Genomic DNA, 25,009 nt, shown 5'->3' with positions numbered 1-25,009 from the left:
GAGGTCCTCGGTTAACCTGCTGCAGGAGGAATGGCTGCAGGGGGTGGGGAGGAAGATCAGAAAAGGCCAAAGTGCTGAAGGGGAGTGGTGAAACATCTCTTTTTCTGGAACCTGAAGATGTATAAATATGGACAGTCCACACAAGTGCTGAGTCAGAAACGAAGCGGCCTGTTTCATATGTTAATGGGCAGCTGAAAGGTTGCATGAGTGAAAGTATGTATGGATGCGGAACTGAAAGTTTGCTATGCAGAAGAAAACTAGAAAACCCATGGAAGCAAAGAAAAAAACCACTTTCTATTTGTCCGGGAGGTTGTTTTAAAGAACAGCATGTAATTTAACCAGCTGCAGACCTGCAGAGCAACCCATGACTCTGAGGTTGTTTCGGTGCATCTCCTCAGCAATGCCCCTCCTGCAAGTCCTGGTGCACAGCTCTCGTGCTCTAGGAACAAGTTATGCCCCTGCTTGCAGGTAAATGGTTATTGTCATAAATCCCAATCTGACACACGCCAAAGTCTATGTCTAAGACTGCTCCAAGCTCTGGAGAAAGTGGCTTGAGCTTGTGCTCAGGGTTAGGTTGGAGAGGGAAAGCAGGCAAGCGGGACACGGTACTCTAGCACAGCTCTTGGAGAGGTGGGAACTCCGGGTTCATTAAGGTGACATATGGAGTTAGTAGACATTTAAACACAAAATGGTTAGTCATGTTAGCTGGCTTTGTACCTTCTTCTATGAATGGGAGGCTTCTTTATACCATCCCCCAGAACTCGCATTGAACTGAAAATGAATCATGGACAGTGGTCAGACACTTGGATGGAATAAAATGAACAAATGACAGCCGAAGGAATGCTACCAGACAGACAACCTACAGAGGGAATGGAAGTACAGAGAAAACACAAAAAGAAGTACTGCAGAAAGCAATGAGACTCTTTCAACCCTCTTGAATCTCATTTTTCAATTACAGGTAATCTGTTTAGCAAGTATTGACCATGTTCAACTTAACTGCTGCCCATGATGGGTCAGGTTTAAGTTTAGGTAAGGGCAAACCACTCTATAGAAGCTGTTAACAGCCATGGTTAACAAGAGCTCCAGTTTTGCAGCACTTCATCCATCAGTAAAAAATGCAGGCATTTCTTTCCTCAGACACCAAAGTGAAAAACACTGCATTATTGTTGAAAGACAGGCATTTCAAATCCGCTATGAATGTCAGGAATTACTGAAGGATGAACATCCTTTTGTGGAAGCCTTGTTCGCTTCCTTTGTGTTTTCAATAGCAAAATGTAGACGCAGGGATTATCCACAAACAGAGGGGGTGCAGAGGGGAAATAAGCATGTTTTCATAGTTTACTTAAGATGATTAATTTTTTCCTAATCTTCTCTGTGAATAATTTTCTACACTCATCTCACTTGCAAACAGAAAACGTAATAGTGAAAAAGACCAAATCCTACAAAAGATGGATTTCTTTGTATGTAGGCTCCTTGCATCCCACCCTAACAGGCTCTGTGCTGGAAACAGGACTGTTTTTGGTGGGACTGGGGGATGGACCCAGAAGGCATCTCCTGCTGCTTGGTTGCCAGTGTTTCTCTGTGCAGCACAGCTGTGCTCCATGACTGGGTCTGGTGGCAACTCCCTCTTTTTTTAGCTCATCTGATACTAGTGAGTGCAAGCTACTCAAACAAGGGGTGGGATGGGGCAGCACAGGTTTTAACCTTAGTGAATGTTCATGCTTCACATAGTTTCATTTCAAAGGTTTGCAGAAGTCAAATTACAGTGAAGGCTTTCCACTCTTTAAGTGGAAAAGTATCCACCATACGTGAAGGAAAGCACACACTCCAAATTTAACTGCCTTGTCTGGAAGCCACTTGTTTGGGCTCTACTTTCTTAGTATTTCTTTTTGCTCACCAAGCAACCAGAACCTCAGCATCGCTACAGCCATGTATGGAAAAAAAAAAACAACCAAAGATAAAAGAAAAAAAGCAAAATAAAAACAAGTAATTCAAATTCCTTCCAAACGAAAACATAAAACCAAATGGGAATCAAGTTATCAGCAAAGGTCTTCCAGTTTTTCTTTTCTAATTGACCTATGTGACAGATATCCTTACGTAGTGGCAGCTGCATCTAGGAACATATGAGAATAATTACTGTTCCTTTACTGAAATTGTCTTACATTTACAATGAGTGTATTTTCCCATATCAGAAACAGCCTCTGAACTCTGATGGAGAAGAATTTAACCCCATCTGTTAAGCATTAGCAGTAACTGCCAGCTATGCAGTTTATTACCATCACAAATCCTTACATAACAGGTCCTGCACTGAAAAACAAATCTTTCTAAATGAGCTTGTGAGCTTATGGACTCATGCTGCCATAACCCTGCATGTATACCTAACACTGACTCTTCTGTAGCTTTAAAGTATCAGTATTGCCCAATCCATTGAAATATTACCTGGGAATGAAGAATGAAGCCAAAAAAAGGTGGGAGCAGTAAGCAAATAATAATTAAAATAAAAAATTGTTCATCCTGTGTTGCTCTGTGTATTTTAAAAGCCTGCTGCCCACCTAGACAGCAACGCTCAGCTGGGACAGGCAGCCTGGGTGCAGTGCCATGATTCCTGCTCTGCATTAAAATACATAAAACTCCACGGCCATGCTTCCCCTAGTTTCAGCATGGTTTTGATCACCCTGCAGCCCAAACAGTGCCAGCAGCACAGGGCATGGTGATGACTGAAATACAATTATGTTCTTAGTCTGCATCTTAGTCTTTTTCCCCCACTGAGATAGAGGACTGAAGAACAAAAGGGAAAAGGAATTATCTTTCCTGGAGGCATGGTGATGTGTTTGATGGGACTTACCATCCATGAGAGAATCAAGTAGAACCAATTCCTTGAGAATGTACCAGGAGTCCAAAAGGGACCACACAACTCTCCACTACATACCTCTTCTTAAACCTTAGAGCCCATTCTATCTCTTCATATAGTCAATGAGATTTAACACTCCAGTTACTCCTTTAACAGAACTCTTCTTACAGAAAGAGGTGGTGATGTTTCAAATTTAAGATCTGTCCCAGGGTATCTAGAGAGAGGCTATAAGAAGGAAAGGGACAGACTGAAGGTCTGTTGTGATAGGAGAATGGAAAATGGTTTCAAACCAGAGGAGGGGAGATTTAGACAGGATTTAAGGAAGTTGTTTTTTTGTTTACAGTCAATGTGCTGAGGCACTGGCAGAGGTTGTCCTGTCCTTGGAAAGACTCAATGTCAGGCTGAACAGGGCTCTGAGCACCTGACCAGCTGTAGGCATCCCCGTTCATTGCAGGGCAGTTGGACTAAATGATGAGACCCTTTTAACTCAAAAGATTCTATGATTCTTTGATTTGCATTTGCTCTAATAAACTTTGAGGTATTCCTTCTGTCCTATGGAAACCGAGAGTGTTCTACAGGTATTAAGAATTTTCAACCTGAAAGTTAATAAAAGATATATATATATATATATATATATATAAAAGATATATATATATATGTTAGGAGGCTGTTTTCACTCTTCAGAGGTAAAAACGTTTCGAGGAGCGTCCTCAATTTTCTGTTTCATTACGCTGAGTCCAAAGCTCAGATAAGCCCATGTGACTGGCTGCAAAGCAAATCAGGGCAGCTCTCTACTCACCTCCTCTGATTGATTTCTGTTTCATTGGTGGCATTCTTCCCTGGCCCCCAGCTGTGGCGTCGGAAAGGTGACAGCGGCCGCATGGAGTTTCTTGAGACGGAGGAAGGAGCAGGCACGTCTGTGATACTGTCCAGCTCCTCTTCCTTCTCTCCCAAGCCAGCGAGTTCACCCTCTCCTCCCTCCACAGCCACCATGCTCGTGCAGCTCCCATCCAGGCTGCGCCTGTCCTTGGGCTGTGCAAAGCTCACCGCGGGTGGGAAGGGCAGGGACGTGTCGCTACCCAGGGATGAGTTCCTCTCCAAGGACACGGTGTCATCAGCAGAGGAGCTGGAGCTGGTGACATCTCCTGCAGACTGTTCCTCTTCAGGCTGCTGCAGGGAAGAAAAAGAAAGATGAGTCTTTATCTCTGTGTTATCGCACAGCAACTCCTGCTCTCGCCGAACCTATTATCAGCCACAGGGGCACAAACCTATACTTCCTATACTGCCAAAGATGTCCCAGGTGTTAATGATGGAGAGAGATGAAACTGGATCATCATGGCTCCCCATGACCAATGCCAGTCTCTCCTGGGTGACAAGGGGCCAGTCTGTAGCTTTTAGCCTTGAGAGCTTGAAGGCAACAACACATCGTTGTGCTGCATCGTGTGGTGAAAAAGGAACAATTATTTAGTTGTAGGAAACAGACACAAAAATAAAAACTTAATTCTTCAACCCCCGCTACTTTCCATTAAGCAAAAAGTTAATGCCAGGGTTTGCAGTATTTCTTCAAACCCAACTGTAATTGAAAAATACTGTTCTATGGGATCAGCCACACTTTATTACAGGCCTCCATTCATACTGCAATTTTTGGTTTACTTTGCTCCAAAAGCAGTAAGTGGAACCCAAACTGGTTCTCTTTGGCAAAAGGCCACATGCTGACAATACAGCCTAGAAAGAGCCTATGATTATTCTGTGTTCCCCGTGGCTAGGGCAAAAACACAAGCATGTATCTGACATCACCTTCAGTCTGAAATGGTGTTTGCCTCAAGAGACTGACGTGGGAAGTTTCAATTTATTCTCCTGCAGAGCCCTGCACTGTATCATTTGAAATAATAATAGGCAGAAATGAGTTGTCAGATCGTATATAATGGACTATTCACCAAAGCCACAGCAGCTAATTGTCCTCAAATAGCAGGATGGGCTGTCAGCAGAAGCTGAGCATTCGAGGAGCTGCAGCCTATTTGGCAGAACACAACATCCTGTTCTGTGAAGGGCAATGGGCACCACGAGCCACGTGGGAGAAGATGAGCAGCATCCTCATCTCCCATCAAGCCCAGCATGGTTAGATGCTCCAGGCACTGCTTTCTCATGGGCATACAGCATAAAGTAAAAGTTTCCTGCTAAACTGAATAAAAACACAGTGCAGTGTTCATAAAGCATGCTGACCCAACATTTCACAATGTAAAGGGAAGCCCTATTTCATTTTTGGCTATTTCTTATTCTTATTTCAGTTTAACAGGTAGACAATAACGTTCCTAAGGTGGTGTCAGTAAATGCTGTCACACCACTCTCCCCCTCTCTACCATTAAAAAAAAAAGAGGAACACAGCATGCACAGCACAATGCCTGCTTTCACCACTAAACATTAAATGACCACTAAGAACAGAGGCATACATTACATTGGTAAAGAACATCAAACATTAGCCACGAATTTATGTAAATTATAGTAAATTTACCATAAATTTAAATCATTGGATTTGACACATATTTAAATAGGAAGTATAGGTTAAAGCAAGAGCAAATGGAAAGGCATACCCTGCAAAGTTTTTGATCAAGTTTGGCATTGTTCAAGATTATCTGATATTTGTTTGATCCAGGATGAGAGCTTAGCTTAAATCCAGACAAATTTAAGCAGTCATTGTGTGGATAACACTCCTGCAGTAGAGAGAACAGCCTGCTTTGCCTTCCCGAGACACAGAAAATACTGTTAAGACATCAGGGCGGCACAGCAGGAGGGATGACAAGATGCCAGCTGTGCAGTGGAGTGATGGGACAGTTTGGAAACATTAAACGTGGATGCAAATTTGGTGAAAATATTGCAGAACATTAAAACATAGAAGGATATCTTTGCCCCAGAGTAAAAAGATTTTTTATTTCCTGGATGAAAAATAATACTGTTCCATTTGAAAATGCAGGACAAAAACTGCTTCTCTAGCAAGGAAGATTTAGGATTTCTCTCACAGCTCAGAAAGAGGATTGAAACTGCACAATATATTTGTCCAGTTTGAGTTTTACCTTGAGCATCCAATAGAGTACAGAGCACAATAAACACTTTCCTTGAACCTGTAGCCCAAGCAGTTACTATAAAACCTGTTCTGTCTTCACTTAAACAATGTCTTCTGTTCTGTTTTTTGAAACAAATGAAAATAGTGAATATGAAGGACCAGGACTCTGTCTGGAAAATGCCAAGTGTGGCAGGCACCTAGGGAACATTGTATTGTAGTCAGCTCTGCCAAACATTAGCTAACTGGCCATGTGTCAGTAAACAGGCATTGCTGTTTAATCCTATTTGAGTCAGAAAGCACCCTGTTTGCAGAATGGAAATGGTTCTCTAATTCTTTTCCTAAAAGAATAACAAAGCATTAAAGAAATATTAACTTTCCTCAAGTTAGGCTTGCTGCATTGCACCTCAATGCATTCAACCTGTAATTATGACAATAAAATCGATGTGTTTGCAGATATGCTACTGGACACATTCCTTGCTGTCAAACAGTACTTAGTGAGAAACAAGTTAAAAAAAAAAAAGCAAAAAACAAACAAGAGGTAAAACCTGAAAAGAGAGTTATTTGGAAAAGAACATATGTCCTTCCTGGGTAGGGATGAGAGAGATCAGTAGGATGGTCTGTTTAGTTTAGTTGAAGAGAACTTCAACTAAAACCCTTAATCTATCAGAAGTCCCAAGAATTGAAATGTTCTTTCTTATTATTTTCTTGATGACAACAAGCAAAACATTGAGAGATGAACTCAGTCTGTTCTCTGATCTTCCACGTGACAAAGGCATTGATGCTGTTACGGTGTTTTAACAAAAACAACAAAAAGAAAACAAATAAGACCTTGGCACGCTGAGCTTTATTTGACATAGCACTATATGAAGGGAGTCAAATTGTTTGGTTGGCTTGATACATAGTTGAGCAGAATATTTTTAAATTCAGATTTACCAGTGGCTCCAGGATGCCCAAAGTTAACCTTGGTAGTGGCATCCTAGAAATTATTTACCATTGTGTTTACAATTTGGAGGGGAGCAGCTTTCCCCCACTGCAAGCCTTTTTCTTCAAGCTTTAAGTTCTGAGGGCTTGTTTTCTGCTTTAGAGAGAGAAACAATAGCTCCAGGAAAATAAATGCAAAAAGAGATGTATGGATTTGTGTACTTCCTTGACCAACTCAAAACAGAGGCAGAAACTAAACATTAAGCTTCAACTCCTTTCTCTGACAATGAGCTGCAGGTCCCCAACTTCCCAAGTCCCTTGCAGGTGAACCATTCCCCAAGGGGTGCCTTGAGAGAGTTCCAAGTAACACTGAATTTCAGTGGCAGGTTAAAAGTTAAGATGAGCAAAGCGAAGGGGCTACACCCCAGGACGTTGCCAGATGATTGTGAGAAATGACCTCATGCAGCATTAATCATCCAAGAAGGAGAGTGTTGCAAAGTCTGCCCAGACGGCTGGGTAGAGATCGAGAAGGAAGAGGAAGATGACGAGGACGTGGGAATGAAGCACTGACGTCAAACAAATAAATAAATAACTGAGACCTCATGTTGGACATGATTTTTGGATTTCTGCAACGGCCTATTTGGTCTGAAAAAAAAACAACAAGTCGGGTTCTAATGCTACAGCTGTCTCAATCCTGGAGTTGATGCTATGCAGCTCAGCATGCGTCACTCCGAGAGAGAAAAGGAGACAGTGAGGAGGCGGCAATGAGAGCCCACAGCTCACATCAGGGACACTCCAAAGCACCTGCAGGTTTCATGACTCCACAGACCCTAATTTTTCATGGTCTGGGGACAGAACCAGGGCTTAAAAATACATGGATTTCAACTTATCTTTATAGAAGCGTCCCAAAGACCCTGGACAGACAGTAGCTCATTCCTTCAACATTCCTTTAATGTATTTAGCAGCTAAGAGAGGAGTGGCTTGTACAATAAAAAAAAAGACAAAACTCTTATAGATAAAAGATCAACTGGTGCTCCATGCAAAGAGAAAATCCCTTAAAAAAAAGCATAAAAAGGGAAAACTAGAATAGCACCAATAATAACACTAGTGATAACTAGTATTGATACACAGAATAATAACACTAATGATACTGAAAGGTTTGAGATAGAACTTCTCAATTAAATAAGCAAATTGCAGTACTTAATATAGTTATAACAAATTGAGTAAAATCAATAAGTACATCTTACAGTATCTTCCAGGAAAAAAAGATTGAATCCAACAATAATGGTAATAGTTATAAAAAATACTTAAAACTTGGCATTTCCACTGGCATTTCCACTCAGTAGCCTAGAAGAAAGGCTGACCCAAGGAACAAGCCCACAACACCCACTGAGTCCTAATGTAAATAACTGTAACTTTAGAAAAGGTATTCAAACAAATTTGGAGAAAAGAGATGGGGAATTGAGTTAGTCAGCAAAGCAGGGACAAATAAACCAACTGTCTGGGGCTGTGATTAGCTTTGAATGACTTCCTAAACTAAACTTATAAACCTTTTGAACTTTATCCATTTCTGACGAAGCCTGCAATCCACCGAATGATGAGAACAAGGCATGGGCTGCCAAATTAAGAAGAGGTTTCCTTTTCTACAAAGAAAATTCCCTCATCCTACCCTTTCTTTATCGACAATTGAAGACCCACTTCCCCACCAACTTTCTTTTCCCTGTGGCACTGCCATTACTTTGCCCTACCTATCCTTAATTTTTACTTCATACATTTGGAGAAGCAAACTTTCCACATAAAAGGAAGGGAAAAAGCTAAAGCTCTGTACGTTATAAAATGCACTGTGTTCTCACAGCACTATTCTCCCACGCATCCCCACACAACCATTAAATGAGGCTCAAATGACAAAGTCTGCTGTTGTAATTCGTTCTACACAAGCAAATTGAGGACAGTCTTCTGCTCTGCCAAACAGCTTTACATTCTCAGAATCCAGGGTCCCCCAGCTCTGAGAATAAGATGGGAAAGGGTGAGGCTGGCGAGCTGTGTGCCCTGCCACATGCGTTAAGAATGACTTTACTGTTCATTTATAGCACATGAGATCACTTAGCCCAGACTGTGGTGTTTCCCGTCCTGCTGGAAAATATTCACCATCATCTGATTTGATTTAACCAAACAGAATTTTGTTTCATTAAATATATTTCTCTGCAAGCAAGTGTGAAACCTGCTCTAAAAATTTAGCTTATCAGAGCAAGAACAGCATCTACTTGAGGAGGTAGGTTTGAGCTGCTTAAAGCTATGCAGAACCAAAGCAGATTGTGACCAACAAGGTGGCTGATCAATGGAGGCTTGTGTCCATTCTGCACCACCTCCTGTGTGCTTTCTCACCATCTACTTATGGCAAGAAGCACAAAAGTGTCAATTGCAAGATGGTTTTCAAAAGGCAAAAGCCAACTGTCCCCTGAATATCTTTGGGCAGCCTCAACGCAGATGGCAGAATGGCAGTGCTGAAGTGAGGCATGCTCTGCTCAGGAGATTGGTTCTGTATCTCAGGTTTCACCCACTCCTCCCTCCTTTTCTCATCCATGAGCAACACAAAGGGCACAGAGATGACTAAGGTTAGTAATGACTTCTGTTGTTGATTTTAAACAAACTTGAAAACATTTTCCTTCGGCTTGCACGCAAAAAGGCATTAGAGGTATGTTGCCCTGGAAACAAAGCTATTCCCTGGAATTGGCCTTAACTATTTGGAATGAGTGTTTCCTTCCTATTAAGGGAGTCACACTGAATTTAAAGAAGAACACCAGCTCTTCTGAGAATTGCAGTATATGATTCTGAATGTGTCAGTACAGAGGTTATGTTTGCTGGGGAAAGCGCTCTGTTCTGTTAGTTAAAGATGGCTTCCATATCATCTGTGCAGTCATTAATGACCTTACAAGAAAATCCGCTTTTTCAACTATTTAATGTCTGATTTACTTTTGTGCAGTCACAATTGCTTTCATCTCTTCAACATCAGGGGGTTGCACAGTGTACATAAATGCACCCCTCGAACTGCTGCATCTGAAGAGGGGACCAGCTCCTTCCCATCTACGCCATTCCAGGTCCATCCCTTCCAGGTCTCTAACTCACCAGCAAAACCAAAACAAGAAGGTTGCAGTATGAATTTATAGAATCAGGTCTTGAAACTTTTTTTACCCGCATCCCAATCAGATTTTCCTACCTTCCCAAAGACAAGATCTTCCATCCCATCACCAGGCAAGGAGAAGAAGTCAGACTCGCTGCCAGACTCTCTTTTAAGGACACCCTGTGATGAGGCACAGACGCTGCTCAGCCCATCCTCCAAGAAGTTCTCACACTCTGTGGGAGCAAAGCAGAAAAAGTTATGGTCTGATGCTTTCTGTAGCATTCAAACCTCCAACTCACAGACGCTCAGTCAATTCAAGAGTTTAAACCAACAGCAAGCACAGGTTTATAAATTGAATTCACCTCTTAAAAAAGGGACGACAAATTTTTATTAATTTATTCAAGAGTTAAAAACTCATTTTTTTGAAGGCTAGGAATGCACCACTGGAGTACATTGCACAAACAACTCTGCATTAAACAGACATGAGCATACAAATAAAGTGATAGGCTACATGTCAGTACCTCACACTGAGCATAACAGGGTATTATTTTTCCTATTGACCGCAGTGACTGCCAAATTAGATTTATATTCAGTAAGTATCTAAGTCAACAATATTAACTTTCTCAATTAAAAACAATTAATTTCCTCTAACATTTAAATGCCAAGGTGCTTTTGAAATGCTCATCAGTCCATTACTTGATTGCTTCTCCTATATTTCCCACTGGAAAAGTAACAGTAAGTCTTCTATGACAAGTTTTACTTTTTAAAGATTCAAAAATTGGGCACTTATTTCAATTTCACAAGCTTTCGTAATTGCTGACATTTAAATCTAAGCATATCGCATCTCTTCCTTCCATTTCAAATACTTCCAGCTGTTTGTAGTGGAGTGATGAGCAGCACAGAAATGCACCCCAGCCGTTGAGAAAGCCCATTCCTTCCAAAAACCTTAAGGGCTATGTGCCTGCATCCATAATGCCAATATATCATTTCACTTTTTTTCAGCCTGCAAGCAGAGGTATCAATGACAATTTTGGCATGAACTGAACATTCTTTTCTCCCAGTTAAGAATACTTGCTGATTATTAGTATTTATGAGAAAAAAAAAAAAAAGTGTTATTTTTCAACCTACTGTACCTAAACAAGATGCCTCCAAAACACTTCAGCTTCCTTCAGAGGAGCCAGGCAATAAAACACTTGTTGGCTCTTAAATAATAGCCAATAAACTCCATCCTTGGCTGTGGCAGGCTCACACATCAACACAGGGAATACAGATTTGGGTTGGGTAGCTCGAAGCCACTTTTTTTTCCCTTCCCTGTGGAAGGGATGGAGGCAAAGGTGCTGCCCCGGGGCCATGGGGATGGTGAAGCTGGCTGGAAACCCCATCACCCTTCTGAGGAGTTTCCACACCAGGGAGAACTGGAAAAGCACTTGTTGGAGAAGGAGCAAGTGTTCCCTCAGCCTTTTCCCTGTTCAGTAAACCTGGAAAATCTGAACTGCTTTTCCATAATCGAGGGGGATAAGGGAGAGGGGAGAGAAAGGGAAAAAAAAAAAAAGAAAAAAGAAATAAAGAAGGGAAAAGCAAAGTTGAGACGGAGTGGCTGTAAGAGAGAGGGCCAGGATGCGGCCTGCTGGCCAGCTGGCAGATGGCAGAGCTTGTCCAAGCCCAGACTGAAAAACAAAGGAGCTCGAGCCACGTTCCAGTGGAAAATGAGCAGGGCCGGTCCAGATGCACCACCGAACGGATACCTCACCCAGCCGATAAATCACAGCAGCAGTGAGAGGCCCGGCAGGAGCCAGCGAGTGACAGTGAGGGGTGGAAGAGGGCTGGGAAGGCAAGGAGGAGCAGAGGGAGGTGGGGGGGACCCCACATCTCCCCTCATCTCCCCTCATCTGCGCATCTCCAAGTCCTGACTCTTACCTCACCTTGGCTGTTTCAGGAGGATATATGAGTTCCCCCCCCCTCCTTTTCTCAGTTTGTTGGGCTCGCCCTGCTGTTTTGAACCATGCACACATTGCACAATGCTGACCTCTGTCTCTCAGTTGCTCCCACCCATGACCCCCCGAACCCTGCTGGCAGCGCTGTCACAGCACTGGGGTATGTGGACCAGCCCCCATCACACTGCACACACCTCATTTATTGCATTACTGCACTTATCCATTTATCCTTACTGCATGCAACTCCACAGACATGATGGCAACACACTTCTCCACATAATACAGAAGAAAAAAGCTACACAGTAAAAAGCCCTAGGATGAAAATTTCCAAATAACTCCTTTACGTACATTTTCCAAAGCCTCACAGCCTCCAATGTGGGGCTGAGCCCTCTTATTCCACACTGATAGCTAAGTAGCTGCAATGCAGCTCCAAAGCATGGGCAGAAAACGAGAAGCTACAATTCCTGAAGTTTTCCTCCAAGATTTGAGGACTGTCTCCTTACAACTGCAGGACTATTCAGTAGGTGAAAAAGTTGTAATTCCCTTTCAAGTTGTGTACTTTCACATTACATGTGAGCAGTCATTACACCATTTCTGGAATGCCAGCACTTGCAGAGCCTGAGCTCTTCCTGCTGCTGCAGTCAGACAAAAGCACATTTCCCTTGTCATCTTCAACCTTGCCTCAATGTGTTACAGACATGTACTACTGTAATTATTAATTTATGTCTGCAGATATAACTGATTGTATACTACATATATTTCTATAGCATAATATTGTATCAGATAACAAGTATATAACTAATATTGACCCATATGTCTGCATGATTATAAACTCATCAAGTAGAAGAGCACATGCAATTTTGCAGCCAAATGGAGCACAAAAAGTTCAAAGCATAAAAGCATCACACATAGACTCAAGGGATGCAGGGAAATAATTAGTAAAGAAGCAGCGTGATAATACTGCAGGCTCTCTTGTAAAACACTAGCAAAATAGCTATTCACTGATCATGACTATCCTAACCTGCAAGTCACAGCATTTTTTTAGTTTTTTTATTATTATTTAGAGAGGAGGAGAGGAGGAGGGAAAAAAGATAAAAGAGAAGAAGGGCTTATTTCACTTCAATGGGAGCTAGGACTTCTAGCTAGAATAAGCCCTTCAGGTCAGTCACCCAAAATGTCACTTCCTAGCCCATGCTCTGAAAAGAATGGGGTTTGAATTTCAATTCAATAGTGATTCAATCCTCGTTTTTCTTTCAAGCATCTCAGATGAATTGAAGGAGACTCAGGTGAGATTTCTACACATATTGCCAGTAAAACAAGTACTCAATGAAAAGTCCAAGCAAAGTCTCTACACAGAGCTCTGGTAAATTACTGTATTTGTTTTGAACGCGCATGATTCAATGAGAGGAAATGCTTTTTTTTCCTATCTTGGACACGAAGCCCTCTTTGAAACTTGCCAGACAAGATTTTCTGTCCCTGTGGAAGAGACAGAGCACCCGCCAGCATGCAGGACTGTGGGCAGGGTGTGGGAACGATGGCTCTGAACTGCCTTTCTGTTTCCTGAAGTCTGGAAATCATGGGAACTTTGAAGAAAAAAATAAATAAATAAGCAAAAAACCCCATGAAGCCGCTAATCTTCATCTGAATATGGATTATGAGAATTTTTGGGTTTTTTTCCTTTTATTATATTATCATTTTGACTAGAGAACACGTCTGTTTTCTCCATCGCACGTCTAAAATCTGGTAGAAAACTGAAATACTGAAACATTTCAAGTGCACAGTTAAGAAGGCGACACACCACTCAGCTCACTCTGTACTAACAATGACTCATTATAGACTCGTTACACATTTTCTTTAGCTTATATATTTTTTTCCATTGAGGTTAGGATGACAAAAAAAAAAAAAAAAAAAAAAAAAAAAAGGAAAGAAAAGTTGAGGAAAGCAGCAAGGAGAACAAGAGGGATGCTCTACCGAATGCATGCTGGTCAAGAACCCACAGCTTACCTGGAGACTCTCCTGTCCGCTTGCGCTCCAGCAGCGAAGAGTCAGGACATGGCTCCAGTGAGCACCAGCTTTCACGGTTTATCTGAAAGAAAATGCAACAGCAAATTTAAAAAAAAAAAAAAAAGGCTGCTTTTGCTATCATCCCCATTAGCCTCTTCTGCAACTTAACTCTGCATCGACCAGTGGATATGTAGTTATGGCTTAATTCCATAATAATAATAATAATAATAATAATAATAATAATAATTGCAAAAGTAATTTACCATTATTTTCTTCAGTATCGCTAAAGAAAGCACTACGATATGCCAAAAACTGTGTTTCTCTGTGGAAAGTATGAGGGAGAAGTGGCTCCCGCTCAAGGCAGGAGTTCGGAGAAAGGATGAGCCAGAGTTTAAGCTACTAGTGGAGAACTCAAGAGACCTGGCTTCAGCTCTCACTTCCATTTGTAGTGGGACTGCAGGCAAGGTACTCCCCTACTTTCTCAGTTCACTGTCTAAAGAATAGTAATTTCTTACTACCTGTACTGCTCCAAGTGTAATTACCTTAAAGATGGCAGGGAACTCTGATAATGTAGAAATGAGGGCTACACAAGTGTCCAAGTCATGGTAAGAACCAGAAGCACTTTGTACATCTGACTTCACACGTTTGCATTAACTGCAGCGATGACTGTGTTAGAAAATCCCATTTAACACTGAAACATCACATGCTTTATTTCAACATCAGCCTTATCATTTCACACTGCTCCTCATCCTGTCTGTAACTTCCAGTCTTTCAGTAGGGATGACTGATCTATGCTCAGCCTTCTTCCTGTGTTTTACTCTTCCTCACTTCGGTTCTTTAGTCCAACTTCTCGACCCTGAACTCTGCTGGATTATCCATGGCCCTTGGCTCACCCAACACATGTTTCTCACTGCTTTTGTCTATAACTGGTCTGCAAACCCCTTCACTCTCTCGTCTTCAGCAGTTTGGCTGCTCTTCCTAGATGAACGCGTTTTCCAAACACAAATCCCATTGAGATCAAACCCAGAAGTTGTTTCCCCTCCCGCCTGGCTGCTCCTCACTTGCTTCAACACACAGGGTCTCACATGTTCTAGCTAAATAGTTGCTCAAACGGATGACTTGTCTTACTTCACATGACAAATGCTTCTCCTACCCTCTCTTTGGCTTTCCTTTCCCTCTTCTCTGACAGACAGAATTTTTGCTTTTTTGCCTCTAACCTGTCACCAAATTTCCTTACTCATCCTGCACCTCTTCACCAGACTAATCCCTTATCCCAGGACCCTTCTACTCCTGATGGGGCTCACTGCTCTAAGAACCCACCTTCCTCCTCCTCTTCTCATGAGCTGATGAGCACAGATTTGCTGTCCCAGCCTGGCCTGCACCCACTGCTCTGCAATGGAGAGTCTCCCTCCAGGGCCTCCATTGAGCTCTCAGCAAAGCCAGCACTCCCCCAAGACCTGTCAGCTGCTTTCTGCACTACATATTTCTTGATCAAGTTTTGTCCCCCTCCATACTTCTGCGATGACAAAATGTGGTTGGAAGGGCCCTTGACAGATCACTTAGTCCCTTTGTGCTGCTCTAAGTCAAGCTTGGCTACAATCTGAGAGGCCTTCATACAACACGCCTATAAAATCCTCCAGCAGAGAGGATGCCATGATCTTCCCAACCAGCAGCTCATGCTCAGGAAGGTCTGAGAGGAGAAAAATGAGCTTCCCAGGAGAGCCAAAGGCCTCATGCTCTACCAGAGTGAGGGCTCAAGGTGCAGAGCCCTGGGCATCCCTCCCTGCTTCCAGGTATTCCACAGCCTGGTTTTCTTCCCATTAATTGCTCCCTGCCTCTGCTCCTTGAATCCTCATATATACGTTAATACAAGATCCCCATCAGACCCTCCTATGCATACACATCTCAAGTCCTTTCCTGCACTGCTGCTTTAAACATATGCATTTGCACACACATGCATACCCATCTTCTCTCTTGTCTGCTGCTCCACACCATTTCACCAGTTGCACACACACATGGGCTTCAGCAGAGCACCTTCGTCAGCAGATAGTCACAGACACGTTAACAAAGGGTGCAGAGTGAAAGAGGCAGTGGAAAGGCAGTCTGAAGCTCGAGAAAAGATTTTTTTTAAAGCAAATAACAAAAAGCAGGATTCTTATTTTCCCAAGTGACAAAGACATTTAGCTTTAAATGTTGCATAGACAGTGGGTCACCTTTCTGATTGTTTCAGTGGAAGAACCAGCCTGTTCACAAGGCTCAGAGGTATCTAACCTCAGCAATTAAACTTCACCACAGAGTCTATACATATTTTTCAGTCTTAGAAGAGCCGTAAAGTCAATAAACATCAGATTAATATTCTTTTCTCTTGAGCCAGAGCACAGCCTACTTTGGAGTACATATAATTAAAGGCACATCTAGACATTGAGCCTGAACATACATGGGAGGACAAATGCAAATTTGCTCAAGTCCACACAATGAAGGAACGATCCATCTTGATATGAAATCAAATCCTGCCTCCTTCTGAATGGTTTGCACATTACTCTTTCCAGAAGACACTGTGTCTCATTCTTCTTACTCTTACACCGATGTTGCTCCATCAAATTAATGGAAACTGCTCTTGGTTTATATTAACATGCACTGCTGGAAAATGATAATGCAGCACTCTATTCAGTAATTATCAGAAAGCAAGCAAAGAATTAGAAGATTCAAGACTGTTTATAACCAGTTGACTGCGGTAGAACACATTAAATTAGGCTGAATTAACGTTATATTTTTTCCTTTAATAGAACCAGTTGAGTCATTCCCTGAAAATGCATTATAGACATTGGCATTTTTTCAAAAAAGATTTGAATATTTTTCCCATTACCCAGCCAGCTCTATCCTTTGCCAAGTATTGAAAATGTCTGCTTTTTCTTTTTTTCTAGAAAAAGCAGTAATGAGAAAGTAACACTGAAGTTTAAGGTGTTTTTTCAAACATACATGGTTGTGCACAAAATGAAGCATTATGAAGTATTTATCTCAGCAGCCCAAATTCAGGAATAATAGTAATCACCAGCAAAACACTAACAAAGGAAACCACTACTATACATAAGCGTTCCCTATGCCAAAAAGAGACCAGACAGGATTTGAAGGAGGTTTACTGCAGCTCTCAGGAAACTGGGTGGTCCACAGAAACTGAAAACATAAAACCCATCATACACTGCAGAACACTGAGTACTGCTTTCCCTCCTCAGCAGCTGAACTGAGGGTGCAGATAGCATGGGCTGCAGGGAAAATGCCATCATAAAAGCACTTGATCAGCAGGGTAGGGGGATGTATTAGCCTGAGATAATCAGAAATGAGGTTGCTTTGGAATTTTGCAGACACATGCATCTCATACATAACAAAACTATTCCTCCCTATTTCCCTTAGCCCTTGTTCAGCCACAAGAGGAGCTTGACAACAGGACCTCAGGCTGACGGCCACAGAAGACAATAAAAAAACCCCTTGCTTTCCACTATGCCCACACTGATTACAGCCTATTGCTGCTGGGCATCCCACATCGCCGCGGTACGAGCAGAGAGGACACGCTGATCAGATGGCAGAAGGCAATAAGAAACAGTCCCTGGGAACAGAGCTTCAATATGCTGCATTTGAAAGCATGCCAGGAGAGAACCAGTTATTTTTCCATGCCGAAGCCTGACTGTGTTTATCTGCAGCTCAGACTCTGAATGAATCATGGGAGCATGTCCCCAGGCACCAAAAAGTGAATCCCGGAGGATTTTCTGTGTGCCTGTGAAATGCCAGCAGACCGAATGTCCAAAGAGGGCTTCAGGACAGCAGCTGGGGCTGCAGGCAGCAGACAGTTGTGCTGCTCATTCTGGGCACGCACGCCTGTATTTCCTGAATCTCAGAGACATTTTCCTGCAGACGTTTAATTTGAAACTCGACGTGACTTAGTACAGAAGCCTCTCTGCATAAGAAAAGGACAGCACTAGACAATCTGCGAGCCAAACAGGCCGCGATGTTCTCCATCATGTGGGAGCTATTAGTGGCCGCCAGCCTCTATTCCCTTTACTTCCTATTCAGCATCTCCCTCGGCTCTTCCTTCCTTTCCCCCACACACCCATCTGTCTGGGGGAGTTCTCTAACCCTTTCCAGACCTCTCAGAGTCTGCCCACCAGAATCTGTTCCTCCTCCTCAGATGACGTTTCAAAGTTGCCTCTCCTCACTTCTGCTGCGCTGGCTTTTGGGGACCAGCTGTCATGCCCTTCACAGCCTCCTACAAGGGACTGCCCCCATATGAGAGCTCCCCTTCCAAGGCAGGCACTGGAGCTTCCCAAACCTGCCAGGCCTTCCTGTAACTCAGAAGATTTAGATGGGGTGATAACCGTAGCAAAGCCCTTTTCTTTCTCCCTCTGGTTTCATCTAAACTCTTCTGACAGCGCTTCCATTTCACAACAGGAACACACTGACCTCTCAGGAAATCTTCTGCTGCTTTGAAAGTTTGCACTTGTCACCATCACAGTTACCAGTATAAATCAGCACCAAACATCCCTGAGCAGAAGGAACACGATTTTAGCTTTCGTTTCCTAGCAAATCTCTAGAGATTCATCTTCTTTCCACATTGTTTTAACTTCGTCCTAATTTTATGTTTCCATTTCTCTCTCCTTTTTTTTTTTTCTTTTTTTTTTTTTTTCCAGCTTCCAATCTAGCATAAAGGAAAATATTTAATAGAGTAATTTGAGCTTGCTTGGTGCATCATTAAGTACTTGTGCACCATACTGAGCAGTAATGGACATTAGGAAAGATTTGAATAACCTATAGAAGAATTAGAAAAGCAAAAATTAAACTTATTTCTTTAATTGCAATTATGACTAATCTGTGTCATAATCAGAAATGATAAAACTGTCTCAAAAGCATTAATGCAAATTTTAACTTTTTAGGAACTCAAAAAAATTCCTGTAGGATACTCTTTTCAATGTTTCTTCTAACAAACTTCTAACTTTACAGTCTCGTTGGTAACAGAATAATCTGGTTGTTGCCTTTTAATTCCTGAACTATGAATTAAAGTTAATTCATCCCCTTCCAAAAAAAAAAAAAACAATCAAACACCTTTTAAGATCCTGCAAAACTCTTGGAAGAGCAGTGTGAGGGATGGGGCACCTGGAAAAGCATTTCCACCATCCTCCTTCAGCAGCCACTGATACAAACAAATTGCACCTGCACAAAGCTCAAGAGCAAAAATTCAAAGCAATGCTTTGATAATCACCTTCCCAGATAGCATTGGGACATACCAATTTACTTACAGTTTTAGATAGATAGATATTGTACCTCCCTGTGTATTTTCTTGCCTTGAGCTTACTGGAAGGTTTTACAGTGTGCATGAAGGACACAGAGACCATCCTCCAATGTATCTCAAAAAGGACAAAGTGACAACACTTTCCCATTATCTACTTATCATCTAGTATAGTCAATACACTACATCAAATCTTCTACCTCTATTGAACGCCAGTACTGGTACAACAATTTTTCATGGAGGTCCTTGCTCACAGCAACAAGCACACAGTGCTGAAAAGAACCACACTAAAGGAAGAGGCTCCTACAACCACAGCACATATTAAATGGCTGAATAAATTAGCACTTTGCGGTGTAACAGCAATGCTGAATTCCTAGAGTACACTTTTCTTCCTGGCAATGTCCCAAATGGGAAAGTGAGCATCTTGCCCAAGAACATTTTCTGCCCTTGGCACTGGGGGATCTTCCGCCAGTAGCAGAATTAGAGCCCTGTTAATAACAACCTTTAATTAAGCTTTGAATACAAGAACAATGGCTTTACATAAAAAATAACAAGTTCTGACTAAAAATGGGAGCAATTAACCTTGGGCACATAAATGTTTGCGTGACAACCCTTCCATTTCATTTAAGCTATCCTCCCTGTTCTAGTTCTACACGAGGCATGAACAAATCAAGTTCTCCGCATCGTAATACATGCACCTCTTACTATTGAACCCTTCAGGAACAAAATCACTGTGGGTAGATACTGTTTTCAGGATCAAAGTTTAGATTTGCTTTAGGGCCACAAAGCTCAATGACACAGGACAGTGCTTCCCTCAGCCCCAGACCCCAAAGCGGGAAAGAAGACGGTGCAGCTCAGTGAGAACTGTTTATCCAAAGGGCAGCTAACTGAAAACTTTTTTCCCTATTTAAGACATTCTGCTTACCAGTAAGAGCTTGAGCATTCATCTACAGAGCTTTAATGTAGACAGGATCAACGAAAAAAAATGAAAAAAAACAACACATTTCCAGTTGTGACTGCTCAGTCTCCCGTTCTCAAAACAAGCCAATTTCTTATTCCCTAACTGCAAAGAACAGTCTTGTCATCCAGACTTGGACACTTCTCTAACTGCGTGTACTTGCAAGGTGCCAGCTCTGGTGGTATCTGTATTCTGTCCCCAGACAGCTCTATTTGTGGTGGCAGGCACCACATGGGATACAGCTGCCAACTCACACACGGGCCCATTGAGACTTCCCATTTTGGGCCTAGGAATAACGCAGTGCAAACTGCTTTACCCTGCCTGGAGCTGACCGGGCTCAATTAACCATTCAGCAAGCAGATATCCCACCCAACGCACACCTTCTTCATCTGCTGCAATGCGATCTCAGAAGGAAAGATGATGTCAAATTGTTATGCCATTTCTGCATCAACTAGGGCTTTCTGTACAGTGGCAAACCACTGTGGTCAATAACCAAGAACATCATGTTTGCATTCCTGAAGCAGCAAAAAGAGCTACAGTAAAGATGAAATTCTACCCTCAACAGCAAGCTAAGACATGGATTTACCCACTGCCTCTTGTGCTCATGTGTGGGGAGGAAGAGGAACATATCTTAAAGCAAAAAATAACTGTGTGCATCAGCCCTCAAAATTGCTGAGGTTTTTTTTGTAACTTTACAAACCACTTTTTCAGGCACAATCTAAACATGGAAAATTTTAGCCCCAACATAGCAATCCTTAAGAAGGCACATGCATTGCAAAATAGTTGGTTGGATCCAAAATTCTTTTGCAACTGTATCAGGCTGGATGGGGCCCTGAGCACCTGATCAGCTGTAGGTGTCCCTGCTTATTGCAGGGGAGTCAGACCAGCTGGCCTTCAAGGGTCCCTTCCAACTCAAATGATTCTGTGGCTCTACGAAAATACCATCTATAAACACACAGCAGCCAAAATGACAAAAGACATTCTTTGTTCACAGCTTGTTCCAGTTGCCTTCCCCATCAGCTGTTTTTCTTTCCTATGTCATTATGACTGAGTTCCTCATCTTCAAATGAAGAAAAGACGTATTCACCTACCACCCAAAGAAAAGACAGCTTGCACAAGCTGATCAGTAGGCCAAACTGAAAGGTGCCAGGCACTTAGCAGGTATCTTGTCCCAATTTCATTCCAACCAAACACTGTAAATGGAGACTCTATTTGGTTTTGCTGTAAGGATATTTATTTGTTATTCAATGTTTGACACTTAAGAAAAGCCTACACACTGAAATATGGTGACCTAGATAAGTATTTTAATTTAAAACAAAACCAACCAAAAAAAAACCAAAACCAAATCCCAAATAGCTCTCTCGTTAAGGGTCTGATCCAGGTCCCATTAACGTCAAGAGATGATCTGCCACTGACGCAGTCTAATGCTGGCTTAGATCCCTGGATCATCAAAATTTAATTTAATCTACTGGTTATGCTATAGAAACCAGCTAAAACATAAGAATGACTAAATAACAAGATTAAGCTGCTTGTAACATAGCTGTCACTAGCACCCTCTATTTTAAACATCTGCACTATTTACAGCCGATGTTCAGAGCAGCAATGCGTGCACACATGCACACATGTATGGACACTGAGTCATTTGCAGGAACAGACATCATAACCCACAGTTTTGAAACTCAATTAGGAAAATACTAGTGGGAACTAACAAGAGCCATACTTTGTTATAAAATCTAAGCTTTGCTGAACAAAAACTAATTTAGGGAACTAATGACATCAGAAATACTGAAGTCAGATAATTATAGTGAATTACATTTCAACCAAGGCATCCAGATACTCTTCATGGAGAAAAAGACTGTCTTTTTTATATTGCAACCAAAGTTGTCAGGGGGTACCCCTTATCCCAGTCTCATTAAGCAGTGATTTGACACAAGTAGTGTGTGCACAGTATGTCTACAGCTCTCAGTGACTCATAAGGTTTATCTGGAGATTGAATCCCACGGGATTCAGACATTAAGATAAAGGTTCAAACATTACTCAACAGGATCGAGTCGATACAGAAAGTTAGTTGTAGTTATTTCTGCTTGGTGTCACACACAAAAAAAACAAACAAAAAAACAAAATACCAAATGATTCATTCAATTGAAGTGAAAAAGAAAAACAACTTTCATACCTAAATGATGCTAATTAACCTAAGAAGTGTTAGATCCATTCTAGTGCATGTGAATTAGAGCCAGGATCACTGAAGATAAAAATATTTATCTCTTCAGACTTTGTACCAGCCCTGAAAACGGGCATGCAGCAAAACCCGTGCAAAAGAAGCCCCATGGTGGTGCAGAAAGCCACTGCCTCTGCTAAGAAAAGGACACAGAGAAGAAGAGAGGCAGAAAGAAACGCTCGTTCAGGAGTTAAGATATCAGAGGCAAGCTGTGTTTTGCAGTCTCTCTGGCTGCTTTCCGATTTCCATCCACTTTGCCAGGAAACTGCTGAAGCTCCAAAAAGCTGTTAGGGAGAAGACATTCCCAGACTGCCACTGTGCCATTTGGTGGAGCGCTTGCTAATTTTAGATTAGCGAAGGAACGCTGGGACAAGTAGCCAAGAGCTGCTGCCGGCTCTTGCTCTGACCAATCTTCTGACAAAATTCACACCCAAACAATAAGAACGACACCTTTCAAATATAAACAAAAAACAGAGGCAAGGGAGGATCCACCATGCCTTCTTCAGCAGGATATATCTTTGGGGAAAGGGGTGGGGGGCCACATTTCACTCCAAAAATGAACACTGGGAATGAAAATCCTTGACAGAAAGGCACAGAAAAACCACCTGTGACTTGTGAGGTTTGCAAAATACAACAGGAGTGTTTAATGGGGAGAAAAGACCGGGGGGAAGATGGCCAGAATGGTTCTCTGGAAGTGTGTTTGCATGCTACGATGGATAATTCTGAGATAACAGCAAACCACTTCACGCTCACGACTGCAACCCGTCTGCATGCTGAAGGGCGCAAGCTCCTCCTGAACCCCAACCTGCAGCACCCGAGAGAAGGAGCAGGATAAGCAACGTAAACAACCACCATACCTTTAACAACACCACATCTACAGTCCTGTCCACCTTGGAGATGTCGCACAGGCTGTACCGCCTCTTGTGCCGTTCGTACATTTTGTCCCGAGGGCCGCGAGCAGAGGCACAGTGCAGGGAGCAGAGCCCACCATGAACCCCAGCGTGCCTGCTGCGCTCCTGGCCACACGCACGCGTGCTCAGAGAAGTCCCCGCCGCTCCGAGCCTCTCAACAGGAAAAAGAAAATCCCAGAGCTGCGACCGGTTGATAAAGTCTTCTTGGAACAGATTTGCTTATACAAACACAGGAACTTATAGAAAACAGAAGGTATATCGAGAGAGCTTTATACATATGATTATTACTTCTTTTGTAGCTGCTAAGAATGGTATCAGCCTTCCCGTTATATGAATACGAATAATAAGAAGTTTTCCAGACAACTTTGATATCCAAAAAGCATCAGAATAAAAATTCTGATAGAGAACAAAAGCCAGACAGATGCGATAGGAACCCTGATGCTCCAAGGGAGAAAAGCAGAGGAAGGCTCAGCCACGACGTGTCTGATTCAGAAGGAAAAAAAAAAAAGGAGAAAAAAAAAAAAAGTCGATCACTGTATCCAAAGTAAGTACTGTCACCAATGTGAGTTTTCTTTCAGCACACAAAGATTTGAAAGAAACAACCAAAAAAAGTGTTTTCTTCCTTTTGAGTCTGTCTGCCGTTCAGCCGAGCAGGCAGGAGGGCTCGGTTTTGCGTTAAGTTTAAATTTCTAATGACAGCACAGGGCGAAAGGAAAGAAAATAATGAAATAAAGCCACTCCCTCCTGGCCTGAGCTGGGACGGCCCTACTTGCCTTTTTAGTACTGCACCACCAGCGTTCTCAGCTTTGAAAATGTCTTTACAGTTGTGGGAGCATGATTCATCTCCTCAGAAAGAAAGGAAAAAAAAGAAAAAAAGAAGAAAAAAAAAAAGAGAGGGGAGTGGAGGAGGAAAAAGCAGCAGCTTTCCATCGGCAGCTCCTTGCACCTCCTGCTTCAAGCTCTCAGCCTGTTTGCCCGATACAAAGATGGAGAAGTGAAGGGACGCATTTTGGGAGAGGTGAGGAAAGGAAGGACGGCTGTGTTTCCCTCTGTCCTGGGGCAGAGGTTGATGACAGACAGACAGACAAATTCAGGCGCAGCGCTTCTCCAAAATGGGGATGGAAACTTACGATGTAATCAGTGCACCCGAAAAAAAAAAAAAAAAGAAAAAAAAGGAAGCAAAAGATTTCAGTAACTCGTACTCAGAAAAATACAAGTTTATCTCGTTTATTCTAACTGAGAAGCAGAGCTTTTTTTCTTTGAGGAAAAAAAAAAAAAAAAAGGCAAACACAGGGTTTCTCAGTTTTTCTAACGCTGGGCTAGGCAGCAAATCTCTCCCCTCTCAATAGCTCATTCACATCAGCTGGGCCCTGCATGCATGCTGCCACATGGTTTCCTGTTTTCAAACTGGCCCCTCGCAGCCCCCTCCACTTTCCACCCCACCCTGACCTCACGAAGGAGAAAATGTTTCCATCCTTCCCTGACTTTAGACATTCTCTCATTCACGGATTCAAAAGGGAACGGGGGAGGTTTAAAAAAAAATAGAGAGAGAGAGAGAAAAAGAGAAGAAAAAGGGAAAGGAGGGGATTGGATCCGAGTGCAGGAGTTTGCATTGAGGAAACTTGCTGCTTTGGTTTGGAGAGAAAGCTGGAAACAGAGGGATTGTTAAACTTCTGGTGCAAAGCAGGAGACGCGGATGTTGGAACCAGTGCTACCAAACCAACATTTAATTGCAGATCTCAAAAAGCCATC

General features: G+C 42.4%; 1 protein-coding gene across 7 annotated transcripts in view; it reads right to left on the bottom strand.

The window, feature by feature from the left end:
- Window positions 1-25,009, bottom strand: part of AKAP13 (A-kinase anchoring protein 13) — a 192,575-nt gene that overhangs the window by 43,121 nt on the left and 124,445 nt on the right. For 3 of the 7 annotated variants that reach the window (XM_042824004.1, XM_042824005.1, XM_042824009.1), the window contains 4 exons: window positions 13,893-13,974; window positions 10,051-10,187; window positions 3,651-4,021; window positions 718-771 (listed from right to left, as the gene is read on the bottom strand). In XM_042824004.1, the coding sequence (XP_042679938.1) occupies window positions 718-771; window positions 3,651-4,021; window positions 10,051-10,187; window positions 13,893-13,974 (644 nt within the window). Of the gene's footprint in view, window positions 1-717; window positions 772-3,650; window positions 4,022-10,050; window positions 10,188-13,892; window positions 13,975-23,203; window positions 23,344-25,009 lie in introns of those variants that run through there. The other 4 variants (XM_042824007.1, XM_042824008.1, XM_042824010.1 and 1 more) reach the window with 3 other exon arrangements.

The sequence above is a fragment of the Centrocercus urophasianus genome, unplaced genomic scaffold, assembly GCF_019232065.1.
Source record: "Centrocercus urophasianus isolate 14NV4802_14NV808 unplaced genomic scaffold, USGS_Curo_1.0 seq_23, whole genome shotgun sequence".
Lineage (NCBI taxonomy): Eukaryota > Metazoa > Chordata > Aves > Galliformes > Phasianidae > Centrocercus > Centrocercus urophasianus.
The sequence above is the reverse complement of the archived record's forward strand: the minus strand, read 5'-3'. Positions and strand labels throughout refer to the sequence as shown.